The 20,611-nt window shown below is 34.8% G+C and overlaps 2 protein-coding genes and 1 long non-coding RNA gene across 4 annotated transcripts; 2 read left to right on the top strand and 1 right to left on the bottom strand.

Moving 5' to 3' along the window:
• Positions 1–4,176: 4,176 nt before the first annotated feature.
• On the top strand, positions 4,177–16,422 carry LOC122528391 (serine-rich adhesin for platelets). Its single transcript, XM_043653451.1, has 10 exons — positions 4,177–4,526; positions 11,705–12,127; positions 12,896–13,850; positions 14,151–14,801; positions 14,941–15,250; positions 15,328–15,398; positions 15,469–15,662; positions 15,748–15,875; positions 15,947–16,126; positions 16,214–16,422. Exons 1-10 carry the CDS (start codon positions 4,349–4,351, stop codon positions 16,388–16,390), a joined length of 3,267 nt encoding a protein of 1,088 aa, XP_043509386.1. The 5' UTR covers positions 4,177–4,348; the 3' UTR covers positions 16,391–16,422.
• On the top strand, positions 6,687–9,325 carry LOC122528396. 2 transcript variants are annotated; one of them, XR_006306567.1, is made up of 3 exons: positions 6,687–8,062; positions 8,191–8,384; positions 8,468–9,325. It is a non-coding gene; the product is annotated as an uncharacterized LOC122528396 (long non-coding RNA). The 2 variants fall into 2 exon arrangements; XR_006306568.1 differs by having other exon boundaries at positions 6,687–8,384; positions 8,468–9,044; positions 9,124–9,325.
• On the bottom strand, positions 16,417–20,437 carry LOC122528392 (protein SERAC1). Its single transcript, XM_043653452.1, has 15 exons — positions 20,060–20,437; positions 19,848–19,975; positions 19,577–19,777; positions 19,383–19,510; positions 19,203–19,313; positions 18,970–19,105; positions 18,768–18,911; positions 18,445–18,699; positions 18,174–18,366; positions 17,953–18,117; positions 17,751–17,878; positions 17,522–17,674; positions 17,300–17,446; positions 17,164–17,230; positions 16,417–17,088 (listed from the first exon to the last, which is right to left on the bottom strand). Exons 1-15 carry the CDS (start codon positions 20,128–20,130, stop codon positions 16,974–16,976), a joined length of 2,142 nt encoding a protein of 713 aa, XP_043509387.1. The 5' UTR covers positions 20,131–20,437; the 3' UTR covers positions 16,417–16,973.
• Between the last annotated feature and the right edge of the window lie 174 nt (positions 20,438–20,611).

Here is a 20,611-nt window from a genome sequence, read left to right as displayed (position 1 = left end):
AGTGTGAAGTTTCACAAAATGGACATGGTGGCGCCATCTAGCGGTAACTCAGTGGTACTAATTATTTACAAAAATACTTATTTCTGCATTTTACGGGTCAAATCAGGTATGAAAAGAAAGCTAAGAGTCTAATTAGGATAACACAATCACAAAAGTTCACAATTCATTTCGCTAAATTAGGTGTTTTTGCAAATGAAAATTTCTCTGTTTTACGAGGTTGTAGTGATTATGATAATTAATATTTATATCACAGTACTACAAATAAATAAAAACTCCGTAATTAATTTTAGTTGTTTATATAAAAATATTATTAATATAACAAAATATATAATTACTAATAATTTAATGAAGATTACATAATGAAAGTTAAATAATGAATGAAGAATTTCCGCTATGGCTACAATATATATAAGTGTCAGTAAACATTTCCATGGTGATAATAAAATTATTAGCTATTTTTAAATATTCTATTGTTTATATTTAATACACATCTCGACGGAACGATTTAATGAACATAGATGTCGTTTATCTAAATTCTTCCAAGTAGAGGTCGCTACAGGGTTGTAGGAACCCGGAGTGGATAAAGTAGAATCCTACCACAGGTTCACGTACAAATAATTAAATTAAATACTCGTAAATTCTTTGATAGTTTTATATATTTTTAGTCTTTGGATTATATCACAGCACTTACAATATTCTTACACACATAGTGGATACACTCGGTGTCGTAGTATTGATGGCAGTAGACAAGGAATAAGAAGAAGAGCTTTTCCTCTTCGCAACCCGGTTTTATAGCCTCGGCTTGCGAAGAGGGGGAAAACTTTTCCCGCATTTTCCTGTTTTTCCCGGGTTTTTATTTTTTTTCTCTGGAAAAGGTGTCGCTGGCTGCTTCATTGGAAACGCATCTTTCGACGGAAGATTTTAGCGGATGTACATGGCGCTATCTGGTGTTGCGCGGAGGTAGCGGTCGCTACAGGGTGACAAACACTAGCGTCGCGTTATGGCAGACCGGTGGAACTAAACGCTCTGTAAACATATAAGGGGAATAATTAATTTTTATTTTTCATGCTACTAATTTGTACTCCACCAGCACATATTTCAAAGATAATGCTATCAGTTACGTTCGCAAATAAATCTGAATCTGATTCACTATAGTTTTCACGAAATTGAAACATTCCTTATATACGTAAACTATACGTAAACAAAACATTTTTGTAAATAATTAGTACCACTGAGTACCACCGCTAGATGGCGCCACCATGTCCATTTTGTGAAACTTCACACTAATTACGAAAAAAACCTAATTAAGATGAATAATTTGCGAACTTTTTTATCTGTGTACTTAAAATTAGGCCCCCCGCTTTCAGTTTATGTGTGTTTTGTCCTGGAAAAACGTGTGTGTAGAAAGTTGAATTTTTTTTCCAATAGATCGAAGGTTGTCCTTCTCGCACACTGTTTCTTTCCTTGTCTAGCGTCGGTAGACAAGGACAACAGCAGCGTGCGACAAGGACAGACATATACTCGCGATAAACAAGGAGAGCAACAGCGTGCGACAAGGACAGACATATAGCCGCGGTAGACAAGGAGAGCAACAGCGTGCGACAAGGACAGACGTATATCCGCGATAGACAAGGAGAGCAACAGCGTGTGACAAAGACAGACATATAGCCGCGATAGACAAGGAGAGCAACAGCGTGCGACAAGGACAGACATATACCCGCGGTAGACAAGGAGAACACTAGCGTGTGACAAAGACAGACGTATATCCGCGATAGACAAGGAGAGCAACAGCGTGCGACAAGGACAGACATATAGCCGCGGTAGACAAGGAGAGCAACAGCGTGCGACAAGGACAGACATATAGTCGCGGTAGACAAGGAGAGCAACAGCGTGCGACGAAGACAGACATATACAGGGTGTTAACGCGACGCACGATTTTTCACCCACTTATAGCCATCTGATAAAAAAAAGTTTCGAACAAAAGTTGAACGGTACAGGGTGTACAGTAGGTGTCAATAAAAAAATTTCGAAAACTGTTTATTTTCATAGCTAAATTAAGGTCACTTTGAATTAAACAAATAGGAACACATAATTTCTTTTCCACCGTATTATAGAGAACATCGAGACGAATTCAAAACACATATTACATGATATTTTTATTAACATGTTACTCCATTTACAGTAGTGGAAATGTGAAACATTTAGCTTCTCGTCGTATTTGATTCTAAGACAGTGTAGTTGATCTCAGATTACTAAATATAAACATAGAAGTATAGAATTTATTTGCAGTTTATCATTGCGGTTCCTTCATTTCATATTTCCAATATTTGTTGTAAAGTAATCGCTTGCAACAATGTGTTCTTTTTCTAATTTGGAGAGAGTTGAAATGCTGTTAATTTTTGGCGAATGCAAGAGAAATTCTCGAGAAGCTACTAAAGTGTATAGAGAAAGATTTCCGCAACGAAAGCAACCTTCTGAAGCAACGATTTCCACTACTGTAAATGGAGTAACATGTTAATAAAAATATCATGTAGTATGTATTTTGAATTCATCTCGATGTTCTCTACAATACGGTGGAAAAAAAAATTGTGATCCTATTTGTTTAATCCAAAGTGACCTTCATTTAGCTATGAAAACAAACAGTTTTCGAAATTTTTTTGGTACACCCTGTACCGTTCAACTTTTGTTCGAAACTTTTTTTTATCAGATGGCTGTGAGTGAAAAATCGTGCGTCGCGTTACAGGTAACACCCTATATACATATACGACAATATATGTTCAAAAAACGTAGAAGAAATTTTATCTTTTTCTGGTGAAGACATTTACACGAAGTCAACCACAGAAAGTTGAAAAACACCATATATAAAAAACAAACCACACGTGACGTAAAACACGTGAAGAAGACAACTAATCACATATACCGTTGAGAATAATAATTTTGAAGCTATTATAAAGTACCATCATCAATCTCATTGCGTCATGATGATATTTTTCTTGACTATCCCGAAGTCCCAACCTTGCTTGTCTCTTTACTTTGGTACTTGTCTGGTTTCTGACCGGATGTGAATCAGTTCAAAATATCGATTCGTAAAGGTGGTCTGTAACCGGAGGAAGGGTTAACGAACGTATCGCGACAAGACAAAATCGACAACGAAAAAACGAAGGTCCTACCGAAGGACGCGGTCGTGTTATGACATTCTTCGGCTGCATTCTTTCCAGCCCCTAAAAGAAACGATAGATGGGATCGAAACAAAGATACTAAACGCAGGCTATATATAACTTAAATATAAAGTTCGCGAGGAATGGATGCATAATGGATGGGCATCAAAATGAAAGATATGTTACAATTTTTCTAGAACAAGAGAACCAATAAATGTAGAACTTTTTGATCTTTCGACGACAAATTGGAAGCGATGAGATATTTTTAAACGCAATTTAGAATCACATAAATTACTACGATTGTTAATTTTAAATATAGGCACATGAACATGTTACTTTTAAGTTATACGCCGTTACAATCGAATTGAAGAATTCTTCCAACGTGTAACATATCTTTTAAAATATACAATTCAATGTAAACATATCTTTTAAAATATACAATTCAATGTAAACATATCTTTTAAAATATACAATTCAATGTAAACATTCCCTCTTGACAAATGAGAGTGAAGGTAAAGAAAGTGAGATAAAATTATAATCGATATCTACGCGAACAAAAAAAAAAATAATAATAATGATAATAATCGTAACTAGTAATCATCTGAAGCAAAAAGTGAAAAAATTTGCGTTCGGTTCAAAAATCCAAGGCTATCCTCCAAGCGAAATAATTCTTTTATTTGTAATATGCAAAAGAGTCTTCTTGGGGAGCTCGCTTCAGCGATGAAAGCATTGACTCCCGGTTCTAAAATCGGTTGCGAAAGATCGTTGATCCTCGCGAGCGACCTTCGCGAAGATACAAAAAAGGTCGTACCCGGACGTTCTCAAATTTTTGCTAAAACCCGTCCCCATGGTTTTTCTAAGTATCGGTTGTTCCCTCGGTGTTGATCGTCACAAAGACGCGTAGACGAGAAGAGAGACACCGGAGAGGTAGCCGAATAGAAAGGAGAGGGAAAGATCGCGATGGCCTCGACGTGCCAGCTCCGCCTCGCGAGGCTCGCAGCCACCAAGTGAAAGTAGGATTTTGCTTTCTACCCGTGGCCAGTGACAAGCGCGCCGTGCTCGCGAACGTCTCTTTTTCCCAATGTGAGGATGCGTCCGTTCGTCGTCGATCGGTAAATAATCAACGACACGAAATAAATAACGACGCGAGACGAGTCCGCGAATTTCAGCGTCGTTACGATGACAGTGTTATGCTGACAGTTGGGCGAACTGCCTCGAAATCGTGCCGATACGAACAAGTGCGCGGCGTGAACAAGTGCCAGAGGACGATGTCGAGACGCGAAACGAACGATACCCGACTCGTCGACGTGATCTCGACGTTTCTGATACTGATCGGCTGCGTTTTCGTTTCAGCGAACAGCCAACAAGGTACGTTTCTCCTCTTTCTTTCTTTTCTTTCTTCTGAAAACACCCGCGCAAAAAGTAGCCCTTCGAGGCGAACGAATTTGAGTGTACGATTATGATTGACGTTCCGACCGAAAGAGCGCGCTACCGAGATCTGCGCGATCCTTTCATGGATAAAGCACAGAGCAACTGCGAACGTTCTCGTGGACATATGCATCGCGGGCAAATTTATGGGATTCCAGGCTGTCCAGGTTGGATTTTTCACTGCTGTGCGAAGGGCTTCTTTGAAACGTTCCAAGTATATTGTTACCGGATGATTTATAGATCAGACGACGGACACTTGGAAGTCTTTTCAACCGGGACCATTGGAAGGTCCCGTTTGATTTTGACAGCGTAATACCAGTGGAATGTGTAGGTGGTATTTATGCAATCCCCGGTCAACGGTGTATGACTGTCACGATTCACTGGCTACGGTGAAGTCTTTCTGGCTTAATTCGTATTCCTTGTTGCTTCTACGGCCGACGAAATTCTCAGTTGGTCGTTCCCGTGAAATATCAATGCGTTGATGGGAATTTGATAAAATTCTCATAAATTAAGACCCGACTTCTACAACAAAAAAATAACAAAGCCTTATTTGCTGCACAATAGTGGGCGAATAGATCGCAGTTATAGAGATGTGTTGCACGAATTGATACGCGCAAATTTTCTTGAAGCATAACTGTGGATAACGCAATAGATCATGCAATCCGGCCTTAAACCTGCAGACAGGATAAACGGTGGATGACCGCTGTGCAATACTAGATAGTTTGAATTCGTGACCTGGTACATTGCGATACAATACGCAATACAATAGAACCGCAATTCTATACGAGTGTTACGTTACAATCGTGTAGCAGGATAACGCAATTGAATCTCCATTGTTGCCTATAATAACAACTTTGAGTTGAACGATTATCGTGATTCCCTAAAACAGACATATCTGACTTAAAATTGTGGCGAATGACAAAATTGGCATGATTCCACGCCAATCATCATCCAATTATCGTGCATTGTGCAACAGCCATAAAGAAGAACATCGCGGTAACAATCAACGTAAAATCTATAAAGCTTTATTCGTGCTTGATGCCAGAATTGCAAATTTCGGCATCCATTAAAAAGTTAATGAGACTTGTGAAATTTGCAATGTAAGATTTTGAACACTTCGCTCAAATAAATTTATCACTTTAATCGTTTTGTACTTTTGTAGCTTAATCGCCTGACGTTGATATTATAGAATCAGAAATCAAATTAATCAAATCGAAAAGTAAGAGGTTTCGTTAATTTCTAATGCAGATTTATATTGAATGAGAGTGAAATTGTTTACGTTTCAGCTTTTCGACGATGGAACAAATGAAAGACACAAATATTAATTTGTTATTCAGATTAAATCACCGGTTGCATGCGTTCTGGTTGCAGCGAATGGATATTCAGACTGAATAAGAATCAATGAACTTAGAAATATAAATACCGTTATATTTCTAATAACCATTTTATATGAAACAAAGTAGTTTTCGTGTTTTATAATGTACTAAATGATAATGAGATATTAAGGAGCCTTTCAAAGGGCTAATTAACAACGCTGTCATGAGTTAATAAATTTGGATCCCGCATGTGTTGGTATTCGTTGTAACCGTGGAAGAATAAACGGTTATCATGTTGAAATGATTTCCGTGAAATATGACACGATTTCGTTGTGAATCTCTCGTGGCCTCGCTCTTCTCAGCATGAGTTTAAGACTCATCTCACGGATCTCGTAACAGACAAGAATTCCATAATGATTAACACACGAAGCTCGTGTTAAATCTCGGTTTCCCAAAAAAGATCAATGATCAATATCACGACAAAAATGTTTTATAATGAATGGTAAGTAAACCAAGTAGGAGGTGATTCTATATAAAAAAAATAAGTGGAAAAAAAAAAGATAAAATTTGTTCGTTAAAGCCTTCGTTTTCGAGAAAATCGAGTTTGAACATTTATCAAGTGTATTTGAATTTAGCTAATTCTAAACATGAGAATAATTAAGAATAATTAATAGAAAATTATTCTACGTACGAAGATAAAAATAAAATTTTTATTCTATATTTTAGATGCTTCGTTTTCAAGAAGATTGAGTTGGAAAATTTATTTAGTACGCTAGTACCAATTTTTAACGAAACATATTCAAAGTCTATTTTCTTAGAAATGAAGCTTTAAACGAAAAAAATTTTATTCTACACTTTCCACTTATTTTTGCGCATAGAATTATCTCTCGCGTCAATTATTCAAGCGTTAATTCCAGTACGGAATTAACTAAATTCAGGTATACTTGATAAATTTCCAAACTCGATTTTCTCGAAACGAAAGCTTTGATGAACAAATTTTATTCTTTCGTTTCGACTCGTTTTTCACGTTAGGATCGCCTCGTGCTCTGTTGTAACCACCAATCGCGAGATACACCCTGTGTACAATACATATACATTATTTAAACACGATTTCATTGTATAAATAGTGTTACGAGATTAGTAAGGCAGACGATTTACCTTCTTTTTCGATTGAGTCATTAACCTTGAAAAAGAAACTTCTTTAGAGAAAGTTTCTGCCAATATGCATAGCAATATCGGCCGCACATTTTCTCGCGTTTTGCTTCTGAATTGATCTAAGTCTCGCAAGCGCACTGAGTTTATACAAAACTTGTAGAAAACTTAAAAATGTAAAAAAGTATAGGGTGTTAAAAGTATACAAAATATCTGAAGTTACATACCTGTAGATTCGATTTCCTTGGTTGCATTTCACGAATGTTTGAACCTGCGAATAAACGTTCGCAATCTGCTCGTAAGATTTTCCAGTCCGTCAAACTTTTGAAAGAAAATTTTCAAAATCGTACCAAGCAATTTCCTGCAATTTTGTTGGAGTTCAGTCTTTTTTTCGGTCGCAGAGTTAAATACTTTCACAAACAAACGGGAAATCACTAGTGAACTCTGGTTGTGAGATTCGTCATTAATCATACCTACGCTCGGCCGATAGAATTGGAACGCCGTGTATCGAGAATTTGCGTTAATTGCACGGCGCCATAACAACGGCGTGTTCGCTTATGGAAAGTGCGTGAATCTTTGACGAGGCCGTGTATCTTATTTAGGCTTCGTATTCGCTAGGATTATATTGGCCTATGGAAAACGGTCGTGCGGTTGTTTCGTTGCGTGCTGATGCGAGAGTTTTTCGCCTTTTACATTTAGGTTGGATAAGGAAAGTCACGGTACAATAAGCGCGAAACATGTTATTTCAAAATACATCGTCTTGCCACGCAGGATAGACGTAGTTCTGCGACCTGCATTATCGAGTGAGAGTGAGAGAGAGAGGGCGCAGTTTTAATCGGTTTGAAATCGTGCGAGGTCACAGCACTCTATACGTTTACCTGAGATGAACGGATAAAATGTAAACCTGGTAAAACGTAACTAACCTGTGTACACGTATAGGTTTACACGTTTGCAGCGATGGTATACATTTCGAAAAAAATTTGCGACAGAAGGAACATTAATAAAGTTGTAGGTACTTGTTGAATATACATGTTATAAGTAGCGTTACTTAATTGCTGGTTTACTATATGGAACTACTGCGCAATAAAAGATACGATCAAGAACATTAACACAAGTACACTTTTTTCTTTTTTTAGCAAAAGTACTTGTCGAATCTTTTATTCATCTTGCAGTTGCAGGAGAAATTCTACGTGACATATCGATCTGTAAAGAAAGTTGAATCGTGAAAATGAGAAAAATTTGAAAGATTTCATGTATTTTATATTAAAGTAAAGTACAAATGAATAATACTCGACGATGAAGGTAACGCTGTGTTATTCAACTCATATAAGTAAGCAATTAATTTTGAAAAAGAAGAAAGAAAGAAACGATAGTATTACAACAGCAAGTATAAGACAATAGATTATTTTTTAGTATGAAGAAAGAAAGCTGCGATCGATACTCCAAGACACAAGCATCTCGAGTTAAGAATTCGTGTGAACGTATGTACGTGGAGTAGACGCGATCAAGTCGAAGGACGATTGAAAGGAGAACAGCTGCACTCGGCCCATTATTTATATATGTGCGTTTCAACTTCGTTGGGTAAGCTTGGCACGCGTGACTTCTCGCTCCTTTAGTGCACGTACACCCGTTAGAATTTAATCGGACACTTCCTGCTGTCGCGATCGTGAAAGTATCGGACAAGTTCCGCTGAAAATACGAAACTGGTATTGGCCATATAAGCGCTCTCGAATTACGTCAATAGATCGATGAATTTGCCAACAACCGGCCGCGACAGCTGAGAATATCGAATCCGGTTGGTCTCACAATCAGCGGCGGAAACTGTAAGACATATGAGCAAGTTCCGACAAAAGAGGGATAACTTGGAATTACGTTAAACATTGACGAATTTCCAATGAATTTTACCGCTTGAATTGTCGAAATGATAAAATACGATGTCGATACGCTCGTAACTTTAGTAAAAGTTTGAATGTAATAGTAGACGTAGGAGGTAAGTTTGAATATTGATGAATATTTCGTGAAGACTCGCAAAGAGAAATTGATAAATTCTATTCTGCAATTTGTTACAGTATGCAGTATGAAATTAGGTATATACAAAGTAATATTTTTGTGTTGACAGTTAATCACACAATATTCGTGCTTATTATTATGCTTCTAATATAAATCATTTATAACGTGAGACAAAAAATATGATCACTGAACTGTATCGTTCAAACTTGATTAGTAACATTTGCATTTAAAGTTGATATTGCTCAATATGATAATAAGAGATAGTTGTCTTACGATCCATGCATTAATTATTGAGAAATAAATCAATAGTACAGAGTATATGCATATCTAATTGAAGTATTAAAAACAAACATGCAGTACCATTACATAATGTTACATTACTCGTTACAAATGTAACAAAAGTAGCAAAATGTAAAATAAAAATAAAAATAAATGAAACAAAAGTATAGGAGTTGATCTCTTCAAAAATTGTAGAATACTCCTCTCTGTTGCTTAAATTATCCAAATCTATTTTGGTAAACCATTTATGACAAACTATTGAATTATATAAATAACAGTAAACAGAAATAAAACAGTAATTTATGCATTTCTAGAATTTCTCTCCTAAAGTGAAACGTAAAGAAACCAAATTGGAAAAGTGCAAGTAAACTTTGATAATCAGTAATTAAAATGGTGCGCGCATGTTTGCGGATGTAAAGGCAAAATATCAAATTGTACGACAAGAAACGAATCGTAGGAAAGCAAGCGCAATTAACGCGTTCGAGTAGCGTAACCACACCTTAATTTATATTCGCGCTCAGATTTCGAAGGCCTGCAGCCTTGTTGATTTCATTGCGGACACACCCACGGAACTATTCCAGTTACGACATTTACCACTGATATACAACCCTTTTCAAGAATATCTCGTGTTGTCCAAGCTCAGAACATTATAACCATTCTCTTCAGAAAATTATATGCATTGCTGTTTAGTAAAATAATTTTAAATCATGTGTATTTCAATACAAGTAGAGTGGCAAATAGATGGATATATCATTTGTTGAAGCAAAGCAGATTTACAACTTAAAAAGGTATTAAAAAATATTGAAATATATGAAGAAACATTAATAAAAATATTTTCAATTTCAGGGGATTCTTATTTTTGCATTTTATTTTTGCAGGGGATCTTTTTATTTATTGTAATATGAAAGAATCTGTGAATTATAATATGAATTGTAATATGAAAGAATCTGTGAATTATAATTATCTAAGAATTATAAATTATAATTTGTGAATTATTCTTCTGTGAATGATGCTATCATTGGTTGATGTAACTATTAATTCAAAAAAGGGAATGATATGTAGGAGTTTAGCGGTACTGTGAGAATAAATAGCGGAACTAACGTTGCTAATATGAAATACATGAGGAAGAACTGGGCCAGAGTAAGACTCCTTTTTAGGCGAAGGATATTAAAAATTACATGCAAATGCATTTAATACGTTGTATTTCTTTCGAATGAGGAAGTTGAGTCATTTTACAGAATTGCTCATGAATCAAAATGGACAAAAGCCTTATTATTTCCTTATTATTTGCTTAATCTCTATAATCGTCTTTAATTTGTTTTCGATAAAAGAAAGTTTCATCATCGTGGAATACGAAAGTGGAGCGTACTTTTTTCTAGTCGAAAGTTAGAAAAAGGACTATTAATTTGTTTTAAATAAATGTTAAGTTTAATTAACTCCTTGGATGTAAAAGCGGAACAAATACTTCCCAATCGAAAGTTGGGAAAAGTCGAACGTAAATACGTATTCATATGATGATAATTAATGCTAAATATTAAAGTTATCTATTTGCGAGAAACTTGCAGTAAATTGTTGCAAGAAATATCTCAATAAGTAAATTGTATTTTATTATATAGTACTTTGAAATATTGAGTTTACGATTTTTACTACTTGAGAACTATTTTAACTGTGTATTAATTTATAATTTTCACATTAAAGTAATTACATTAATAGTTAAATTATACGAAAGTATTGTAACATGAAACTTTAAATGATTATCTAATAACGTGTTGTAGCAGGAAATTCGGAGACGAGTTTTCCGCGGGAAATCGAGAAAATAAGATGGTCTGTTTCTCGATGCAAAAGGTATTACAAAACATGAAGAAACAATGCTGGAAAGCGTCTTCGCTTTCTTTCGGAAACAACTCCAGACAGTTTCTCACGGAACATGCTAGTTAAATCTGTGAAAGAGCAGCTATAATTTATACATGATTGCGCGAACCGAGCACACCCTTTTCACTTCGATGCCCCAATTTTTTGTTCATTTAATTTGTTTCTCAGATTACTTTTATATTTTTACTACCATATCTAGTGTGTTTGATTTTAAATTTAAACATTGTTTACTATTTATTTTTAATTTATTATATTAATTATATCCATTTTGAAATTACACTTTTCATTATTAAAATTTTTCTTCTTTGATATGCATATTCCTCATCTATCAACGTTCTGACGTGTTTGATTTTTATGATAGAATAAACTTCGAGCAGTTTAAATACAATTTAAAATTTTATCACGTCATTTTTAAAAAAGTAATCGAGTACTTATTTCTTTCAAACTGAATTTTATTATACTTATTAAATCAATCGATTTTCTTTCAAGGATCAGTCGAGTCGTGGGACAAATTGTCACGTCTGATACCAACGAATTCGGTGTACGAACAACAAGACAAAAATGCATCTCCCGCGAGTAATCCAGCGGAAACGCTATTGCGCTCCTTGGACGAGAACAACGTTATGGAGACGTCAAAAACGAATGGAAAGAAAAACGAACACGAGGAGGAAGTAGACGACGAAGAAGTTTACGAAGACGAGTACGAAGTTGAAACCGATCCAAAAGCGGAACACGGAACTTCGAAATTTTCCAAAATCACGGATACCGGCTCGCCAGACATAAATGCTCAGACAAAAGACGCATCCAGAGATGAAGATTATCTGGAGGATCCCTCGACGAGTCAGTACGACACGTATAACTATTACAACGATGATTACTCAAGTCCTAATCAGTCGCGATACCAGGCTGCAGGTAAGATATAAATCGAAAACTACTCAAATTTTAAACTGTTTAAACATGTCAATCTAGAAACTTATTAATACACATAATTATCAAATAATTCAAATTTTATAATATTGTTGCGTTCGTCGTCCCTAATTTAATTAATTAAATTTAATTTAAATAATTAAATTTAATTTAATTAATTAAAAATTATTCTCGAACAATCCGATGCAAGAGGTAGAAACATACCCGGTTACCGGTATTTAGTAATAATTAAATAATTAATTAAGTAATAATTAATTAAGTAATAGTAATTAAATTTAAATTTTCAAAAAATCGCATAAACTTGTATGTGATACGCGAGTGAAATTAAAAAATTCCTCTATTTTTTTTGAGATTTTTCGGCAATGTAATTCTCGACTGAATAAAAAAAGACTCTACAACCGAAAAGAAAGTTTGATTAAACTAGTCAGTTTCTCCTTGTCACAGCTTTCGGACAAAAATTAGGAGTCTATAGGAAATCGATTGTTTCTCACCGTAATGCAAAACCGTCACAACTTTTAGACCGCTTTTTTTTCTCTCTCTCTCTCTCTCATGATATAACACGACAGTATGAAATAATTATGATCTTTGTAAACGCGTTCTGCGTTATGTAAACTCGTTTCGTCACCCGGTAAGGAAAGTCTCGTGTCCGTAGAACAAAAAGAAACGCGACGAGCACGCGCACTTCTTGTGTTCCGCGCGTTTCTTCCGCGTCCAAGTTGTTCGTCAAAAACAACGTCTTTGGAAATTTCGCAGCGGACGATCACGCCCGTGACTATCTGGATGCAGAGGAAGAGGGAAAGGAAGTATCGAGGGAGCAGGGAGAGCAAGAGGAGCAAGACGAAGCGGAGAAACCGCAGGACAACGACTACGATTTATCGGAGGAAGAGGAAGAATATTTAGAGGATGCTCATCATGCGAATGATTCCACGTCCGATCTGCTCGAAGAGAAGAACGCGAACACGCCAATCGCGACGACCAACAACGACCAAGAAGGCTCCTCGATGGAAGGTAGCGACAAAACGTTCGCCTTTCTCGGACTGCCAAAATCGGGAACAAACTCTTCCGCTGACAGTTCCATCCTGATCGGCGAGGCGATAGTATCGGTAGTAACGACAAAAAGCGTCGTCAACGGCACGATTTCTGTTCCAACGACATCCTCCCCGACTACTACCGAGCAAGTCGCCGCGCCACCCTCGTCTACGGGGATCACGGAACTACCAATGACGGCGGTGACAACCGAAGATACGTCTCGAATACTAGCTTCCGTTCAAACGAGTCGTAGCATATCTGGCGCGAGGTTCTTGCCGTTTCCGGTCATAGATCGTATCGAATCGATCGGTCACAGCGGCGAGAAGAAAACGTCGCCAGCTCCGGAATCCACGGAGAGCATCATCGACAAATTGGATCGTGTGCAGTCGGAATTATCCAGCGGTTTTCTCGCTGGTGGTTTCAGAACAGCTGGCAATTCGCTTCAGTTGGACGTTTTGAATGAAAGGGACAGAAACAATCGCAGAAGGTATACCACTACTGCCAGGACACCGGTTATCAGCAAGTTCGTACCTCGACGATATAACGACAAGAGAACCGATCATGCTACACCGAAGCCGAGAATTGAAACGACGCTCGACAGTCTGGAAGGGCTATTGCCGCGCGATTATGTCACGAGGAGTTCGTCGACAACGTCGACGATTTCAAAGACTGGATTTAGGTTGGTGATACATTTGAATATATAGTATTTTTGATTTATTTAGAAGAATCTAATATGGTTGAAAGTGTAATATTTAGAAAAATCTAATAGTCGAAGGTATAATGTTTATTGAGGATTAAAGAAGATTAAGATTAAGAAATGAGAGAGAATTTTTAATTTGGCTTAAAATGTTTCTTCTTTATATATTAAATATGTTTCTTGTTTCTATATGTTAAAATGCTTCGCAGCTATTTCTTATTGCCAATTTAATGAACATAAGCGTGTGACGTGGTAACAATGATTATGATTAATGATGTTTAGGTGGCCCACGAAGAGCACAACCAGCACAACAACAGAATCAATCACCACTCAACTCGCATCAACTACCTCCACTACCACGACAAAGAAACCTAAAACCAATGTGATCATTCAAGACATTAGTGCCTTCTTGCCACCTGGATACAAATTGAAGAAAGAGGACTCGCCCGTTACGGAAAGCTCTTTGTTAAAGGATATTCTTGCAAGATCTAAAGTTAATATATCATCGTTGTTACCAGCGGATTATAACAAAAAGAAAAATGAAGAAATCACCACCGCCATCACCACTACCACAACAACAGCGGAAAGTATAGACGTTTCATCAGAGAAATCACCAGCTGAAAAAACGATTCAGAATTTGTTCGCCAACTCTAAAGTTGACATTTCTTCCTTATTGCCACGAGATTACGAAGAGAAGAGGAAGAATCTCACTTTAGAGACGAAAGACGAGACAAAAGATTCTACCGAGTCCAATGTCTCCGCGACAACAGAATCTGCTTCGTCTACGACGAAGAAATCCGCTGGTTTAAAACTTGTGTTTCCTAGCAGACCGGGCGGACGAAAACCAGCTAATAAAATTACCACGCCATCGAGTCCTCGAGGTGAAGGACCAGGCACGGTTACGCCGAAAATACACAGAGGATGGCCGATCAGGTAAATTTTACAAACTAAATTATTATTTGAAATTATTATCCAAAATGAATTATTATTATTTGAAATTTGAAAGTGAATTCAAAGTCTGAGTTTAGTCTGAGTTGTTAATATGAATTCAAATTGAAATGAACTTTTGCAGAGCTACCACAGAATTTACTGGATGGCCTAGCTCATCGACTACTCCAATCTCGATAGAAAAGATATTAGAAGCTGCTCGGACTGCAACGATTTCGTCCGCGTCGCTTATCCCGATAACCGAGGTGACATCGAGCACCACCACGACGTCAACTACAACGACAACGCCTAGACCAACTACACCAGGGATTTGTGAACAGGACTGCGAAGTCGCTGGAACAATAAAGATAATTGGCAATGCAAGCTGGGTACCGGAGCTGCTTGACCGAAATACCCAAGAATGGCAAAAACTTGCCAATGAAATTGAGCAAGAGGTATTCGCATAGATCTTATAAATTAAGAAGTATTTGTTTTATATAATTCGATGACACTTCTATTTATTTTTTGATAGATGAACTTCATATTCTCTAAATCTGCTGTCCTAGCAAAATGGTATAAAAAGATAAGAATTGACTCATTCAGGTAATAATATAATTTTTTTTAAATTATTGTTAAAAGAAACTAACTTAGTGAGAGAATTTATAAATTTTAGCGAGGGCAGTATTTTAGTGGATTATTTTGTTGAATTGGCCAACTTGGAGCAAAAAATCAATACACAAGATTTGAAAGTCATTTTTCACGATTCGTTACGGACTTATAATGCAAATAGATGGAATGAGACCAAAACGGCAGGTTCGATAAAACTTGGATCGTTTACGATCGATCCGAAATATACGGATTTTGTAGGTATGTCACAATATATTGACAAATATTTGTAAAATTAATATCTCCCTCTCAGTGATACCTAAAAAAATTAATAATTCCCTTTCAGTGATACCTAAAGTAACTACTCCTCAATATATTGAAGAAGACGATAGATTAGTTCCACAATGGGCAATTGCTGTGATCGTAATTGGTGTTGGTGGATTACTTTTTATCATTATATTCGGTGTCTCTGTTGTAAGTGTTAAATTGGAAGTTACACTAATGTTAATGTAAAATTGATATTTATCTTTGTATTTAATTCCTAGTTAGTGAACCGCCATAATGGTTCAAAATTGAAACCATCTGTATCTACAATCTACGAAGAAGAAGTAGCAAAAAGTATGTCAGCTCACAGATCTAGTGATTATTCAAAGCCGGTACACACGATTTGGACTGATCCAGACGTTTCGTGGAATGAGAAGTCTTTCGAATCAACCTCCAATAAGGTAGAATTTTAAAACGATTTTATATTTGGAGTCATTTGTATGCGCGAAATGATTCCAAATTATATACATTTTATTTTGAATTTCTAGATCCTTGTTGAAAAATCTTTTCAAGACAATAAGAAATATAACATGTACGATAGTTGGAGATCGGAATGGAATGGTTATTATTACAACGGGTCTCACAGTAGCAGTAAATACGGTGGTTATGATAGTACAACAAATTTATCAAGTCGTCATCATCCTGATTACGACACAAATTTCTAAAATTTACGGTAATAAAATAAAATTTCTATCAATTCCACTTTTATTTAATTTATTCAGTGCCTTACATTGTGCTTATGCTATACTTTATATAAAATATACTTTATCTGTAGATTTAAAATTCACTGAAATTTTATTTATGATAAACTATCTTATGTTACCTTATATTGATTGATCAATATCTTGTATTCATCTTGAGAAAACTGTCATAGATCGATTTAACTATTTTTTTTTATCAGTCATTTATTGATTTTATTGCAAAAATTTTATTGTTCATTCTAGTCAAAGAAACAAATTATCAGTGGCGTTAAATAAGTATTTTAAAAAGTATTTGATATTTTTGTAATATAAATATGTTTACTCTAAATTGAACTCGTTATGATTAAAAAGAGAGAAAGACGAATTTGTTAGCCTTATTTGTTTCCTTCTCTTATTCCGTAATTAACTTTTGGCCTACGTTACTAGATGGAGCATCCGCCATCCGAGGGTTAATATCAATTTATATAGTATACAAAAATAAACTTTTTGATAATAATAAAGTAATATATGTTCACAATATCATGAAAATATAGGAATATGTACAGATTTATAATAATTTACTTGGCAATGATAGCAATTCCATAATTGGAGAAACAGTTGTTTTCTCTTGAGTTACGTGACGTTTTAAAACGGACAAAAGTTTTTGATACAAGAAGGAATGTCTATAAAGTAAATATACAAATAATTAAAATTTTTGAATTTCGATATATATCAAATTAAAAAATCTGGATTATTACCTGCTAGCTGGCTTACATATGGACAAGTGATCTTGTGCAATTTCATAGAATTCACCTACTCCAGGATCTAAAAATAAATACAATTTTTGTTAAGAGATCAATAATATTGTATAAAATAATTCTTATTTTATCGTACCTGCTGAATTAGAAGTAACAAACTGAAATGGCACATTTAACGGTGTTACATGGGTAGACTTAGTTTCACTAAAACTAATAATCTCTATAGGATGTTCTTTCAACATATCGAGGAATTCATTATGTAATTTTAATAATTGTGGCGACTCTAAACATAAACCATATTGTTCATATAAACGTGCTTAAAATATTTTTTAATTAGTATTATGCACTTTTAATATACCTTCACGAAGTTCCTGTACTTCGATCGATGGCCACACTACCATTTGTGTTGCTTGTTTTAATGCTGCTACGCGAGAACCTCGATGTGGAGTACTATAAAATATTATGCCACGTGTATTTTTACATATATCATTTTGATCTCCAGTTTTCCACTCTGTGAAAAGGATAATTACGTATATGAATACATAAACTTACAAACAATATTTTATAGTGAAATATGAAAAACTAACCATCCACAAGCATTTTTTTTACTAATAAACCACCCATTGAATGACAAACCCAAATCGTTGGTCGTTTTCCAACACCCGCAATTAACAATTTTTTTATATATTCTTTACTTCTTTCACCCATAGTACTTCTAATTAACAAATTATATACATGAATTATAAATTTTTAATAACCAAATAAAGTAATAACATTAATGATGTTTACTTTCTGCCGTCTATTGGACATGAATGTGTCCACAGTGACAAATTAGTGTCATAATTTACCCCAATAACTCGGATATATGGAATATCCTGTGGTAACCAATCTTTAGGCCAACATTGTGTTTTGTGTTGTCTATCATGATACATTTTCTTCATACATATATCATTTCTAAAAACGAAAATTCATAAATATATAAACATTTCTTAACAAAATAAAAATCATACCCTTTACAGAAAAATGGTCCAGTTCCTCTAGTATTAGTATTTTGAGGACAATCATCCAAAATTACTTCAAAATCTTGGCCTACTTTGTCCCATTCACGTTTCCTCAAATCATAAGCTAAATCTTTCAAAAATTCGTGAGACTGATCATCTATAAAACTTGAAAAATTGATCCCATCTTGTATAATATAGGGATCTACAAGTAAAATAACAGCAATTAATCTCATGTTTCATACATGACACGTTAAAATTATTATTAATAATACTAACAAACCTACAAACCCAACAACTTCAGATGTATCTGGATCTCTTTGTCGCCATGTTATAAACACTCCACCAAGCAGTCCGTGTAAGAAAATAACATCTAACTTTGTGCTTGCCATAGTTTTGTGCAAAGGATGAAGAAGATAAATACGTCTTGGATATTTATCATTCTCATCCATATCTAAATTTGCCAATGCACGACTGGCTGGTGCTGATAATCTTATATCACTACTTTGAGACCATTCTACCAATGTACCAATCCAACCTTTAGACGAAACTGTGATTAATATACAATACTTTAAAAATCCTAAAATTAAAATTTATTAAATATACCTGATTGAAAAATATCTTGCAAATACATTGAGTGAAGTGAAATATTAGAAATAATTTTTGCAAGTAATATACATATGTTAACGTTATCGTTGAAAATTTTCTTTATTATCATTAATAATGGAAGACCACCAGCATCGATAATATCTAAAAACAAAAAAAGATCAGATAAAAATATTTTTACTTATTAAATGTTTTACTTTACCTTTACTATATTGTTCAAGACAAGAATGGTGGCATAGTGCTTGAACACAATTCTTTAATAATTCTTGATTCCATACTATGGCTGGTGCTACAGCCAGCCCTAAGTTTGTTAAGTCGTGATCAAGTATCAGATTATCCTGTTTTTGTAAATAGTTCCTGACTTAAATAATTAAAATGCGCACAAAATAATTTACAAGACAGAAATTTAAAAAATTTCAAGCAATGTATACTTACAGAAGGTGTATCTTTAAAGTTTTTATTAAGGAATTGAACAAGGCATGGATGAGTATTTTCACATAACATACTTAAATGAAGGAGTAACTGGTGTACTTTTTCTATTACATCCTGGAAAAAACATAACTTCTGATTAAACTTGTTGAATAAATGTAATTACAATAAATGTATTATACATACATGTAATTTATATTGTACGTGACGATACGGTGGTTGTAAAAAGAATCTTAAATCAACATTTGGCATTCTTGCAAGAGACACTGCAGTTTTAGCATCCAACATTTGTGCAATATGCTGATAATGCCAATCTATAAATTTTTAATTGAAAAATATCTATGTGAAAAACTGATATATAATACATACAAGAAAAATACCTTTCAAATGCTTTAGAGAAGTAAGAGTATAAAGAGCTTTCAAACGTTCTGTGTCATTGCTAGTTTGTGCGATATTTAATAGCTTATATGCCACATTACGGGTTAATGATTTCCACCATTTCATTATGATATGAGCAAATGAAAATGACTCCACTGGCACTGATGATTGTAAATTTTCAACTTTTCTTAACATGAGAACATCTAGAATTATAAAACCAAAGATAATAAATATTTGAAACTCGATAAACCATTGTAAGCTAATGATAAATACCTTTGAATCTAGGATCATCAACATAAATATATTGGGTATGTGGTTGCTCCTTGCTTAAAACATTGGTAGGTACAGAGGATTGTAAAATTTGCGATACTTGTCGCAGCTGATACAAAAACCAACAACCTCTACATGAAAAATGTAAATCAATCAACACATCATTAAGTTAATAATTTGAAAAAAAGAAGAAAAATATAATAGGTAAAACTAACCCAACCATAACAATACAAATTCCAGTTGATTTTAAATATTCTATGTATTTCTTATAAGTTTGTAATTTCATTATAAAAAATATTTTACTTTATCAAGAATGTAAGTATACGTGTAAAATGCTGATGTTTCGAAAGATATTTAAAAATATATGTACATATATGTATGTACACCGAAAGTAATCAAGATCAGCAATGTTTAATTATTTTGTAGCCGTGTCGTCATTTTCCAATAATTATTAACATAATTATCCATTAAGTATTACTTATTCATAGACACATGCAACGAATGTACGAGTCCTAAGAAAAATGATTCATAACTGTTACTTAGAAGCAAGATTTCATAAGTTAATTGCTTAATGTTCATGGCCAATAGAACGGCATCTAAAATCATCGATAACCAAAAATACTATACTAGTAAGCAGTATGAACATTTTCAAATTTCAAATGGACACGTAATGCGAAGCGGAAGGAGGAAGGAAGGAGTAGCATTGATATGAAATAATAAAACAAGAAAAAGGAAATAAGTAAATTGCCAATTTTATCGAAGACTCG

This window comes from Frieseomelitta varia, unplaced genomic scaffold (assembly GCF_011392965.1).
Source record: "Frieseomelitta varia isolate USP_RPSP 00005682 unplaced genomic scaffold, Fvar_1.2 scaffold_25, whole genome shotgun sequence".
NCBI classification, from domain to species: Eukaryota; Metazoa; Arthropoda; class Insecta; order Hymenoptera; family Apidae; genus Frieseomelitta; species Frieseomelitta varia.
The sequence above is the reverse complement of the archived record's forward strand: the minus strand, read 5'-3'. Positions and strand labels throughout refer to the sequence as shown.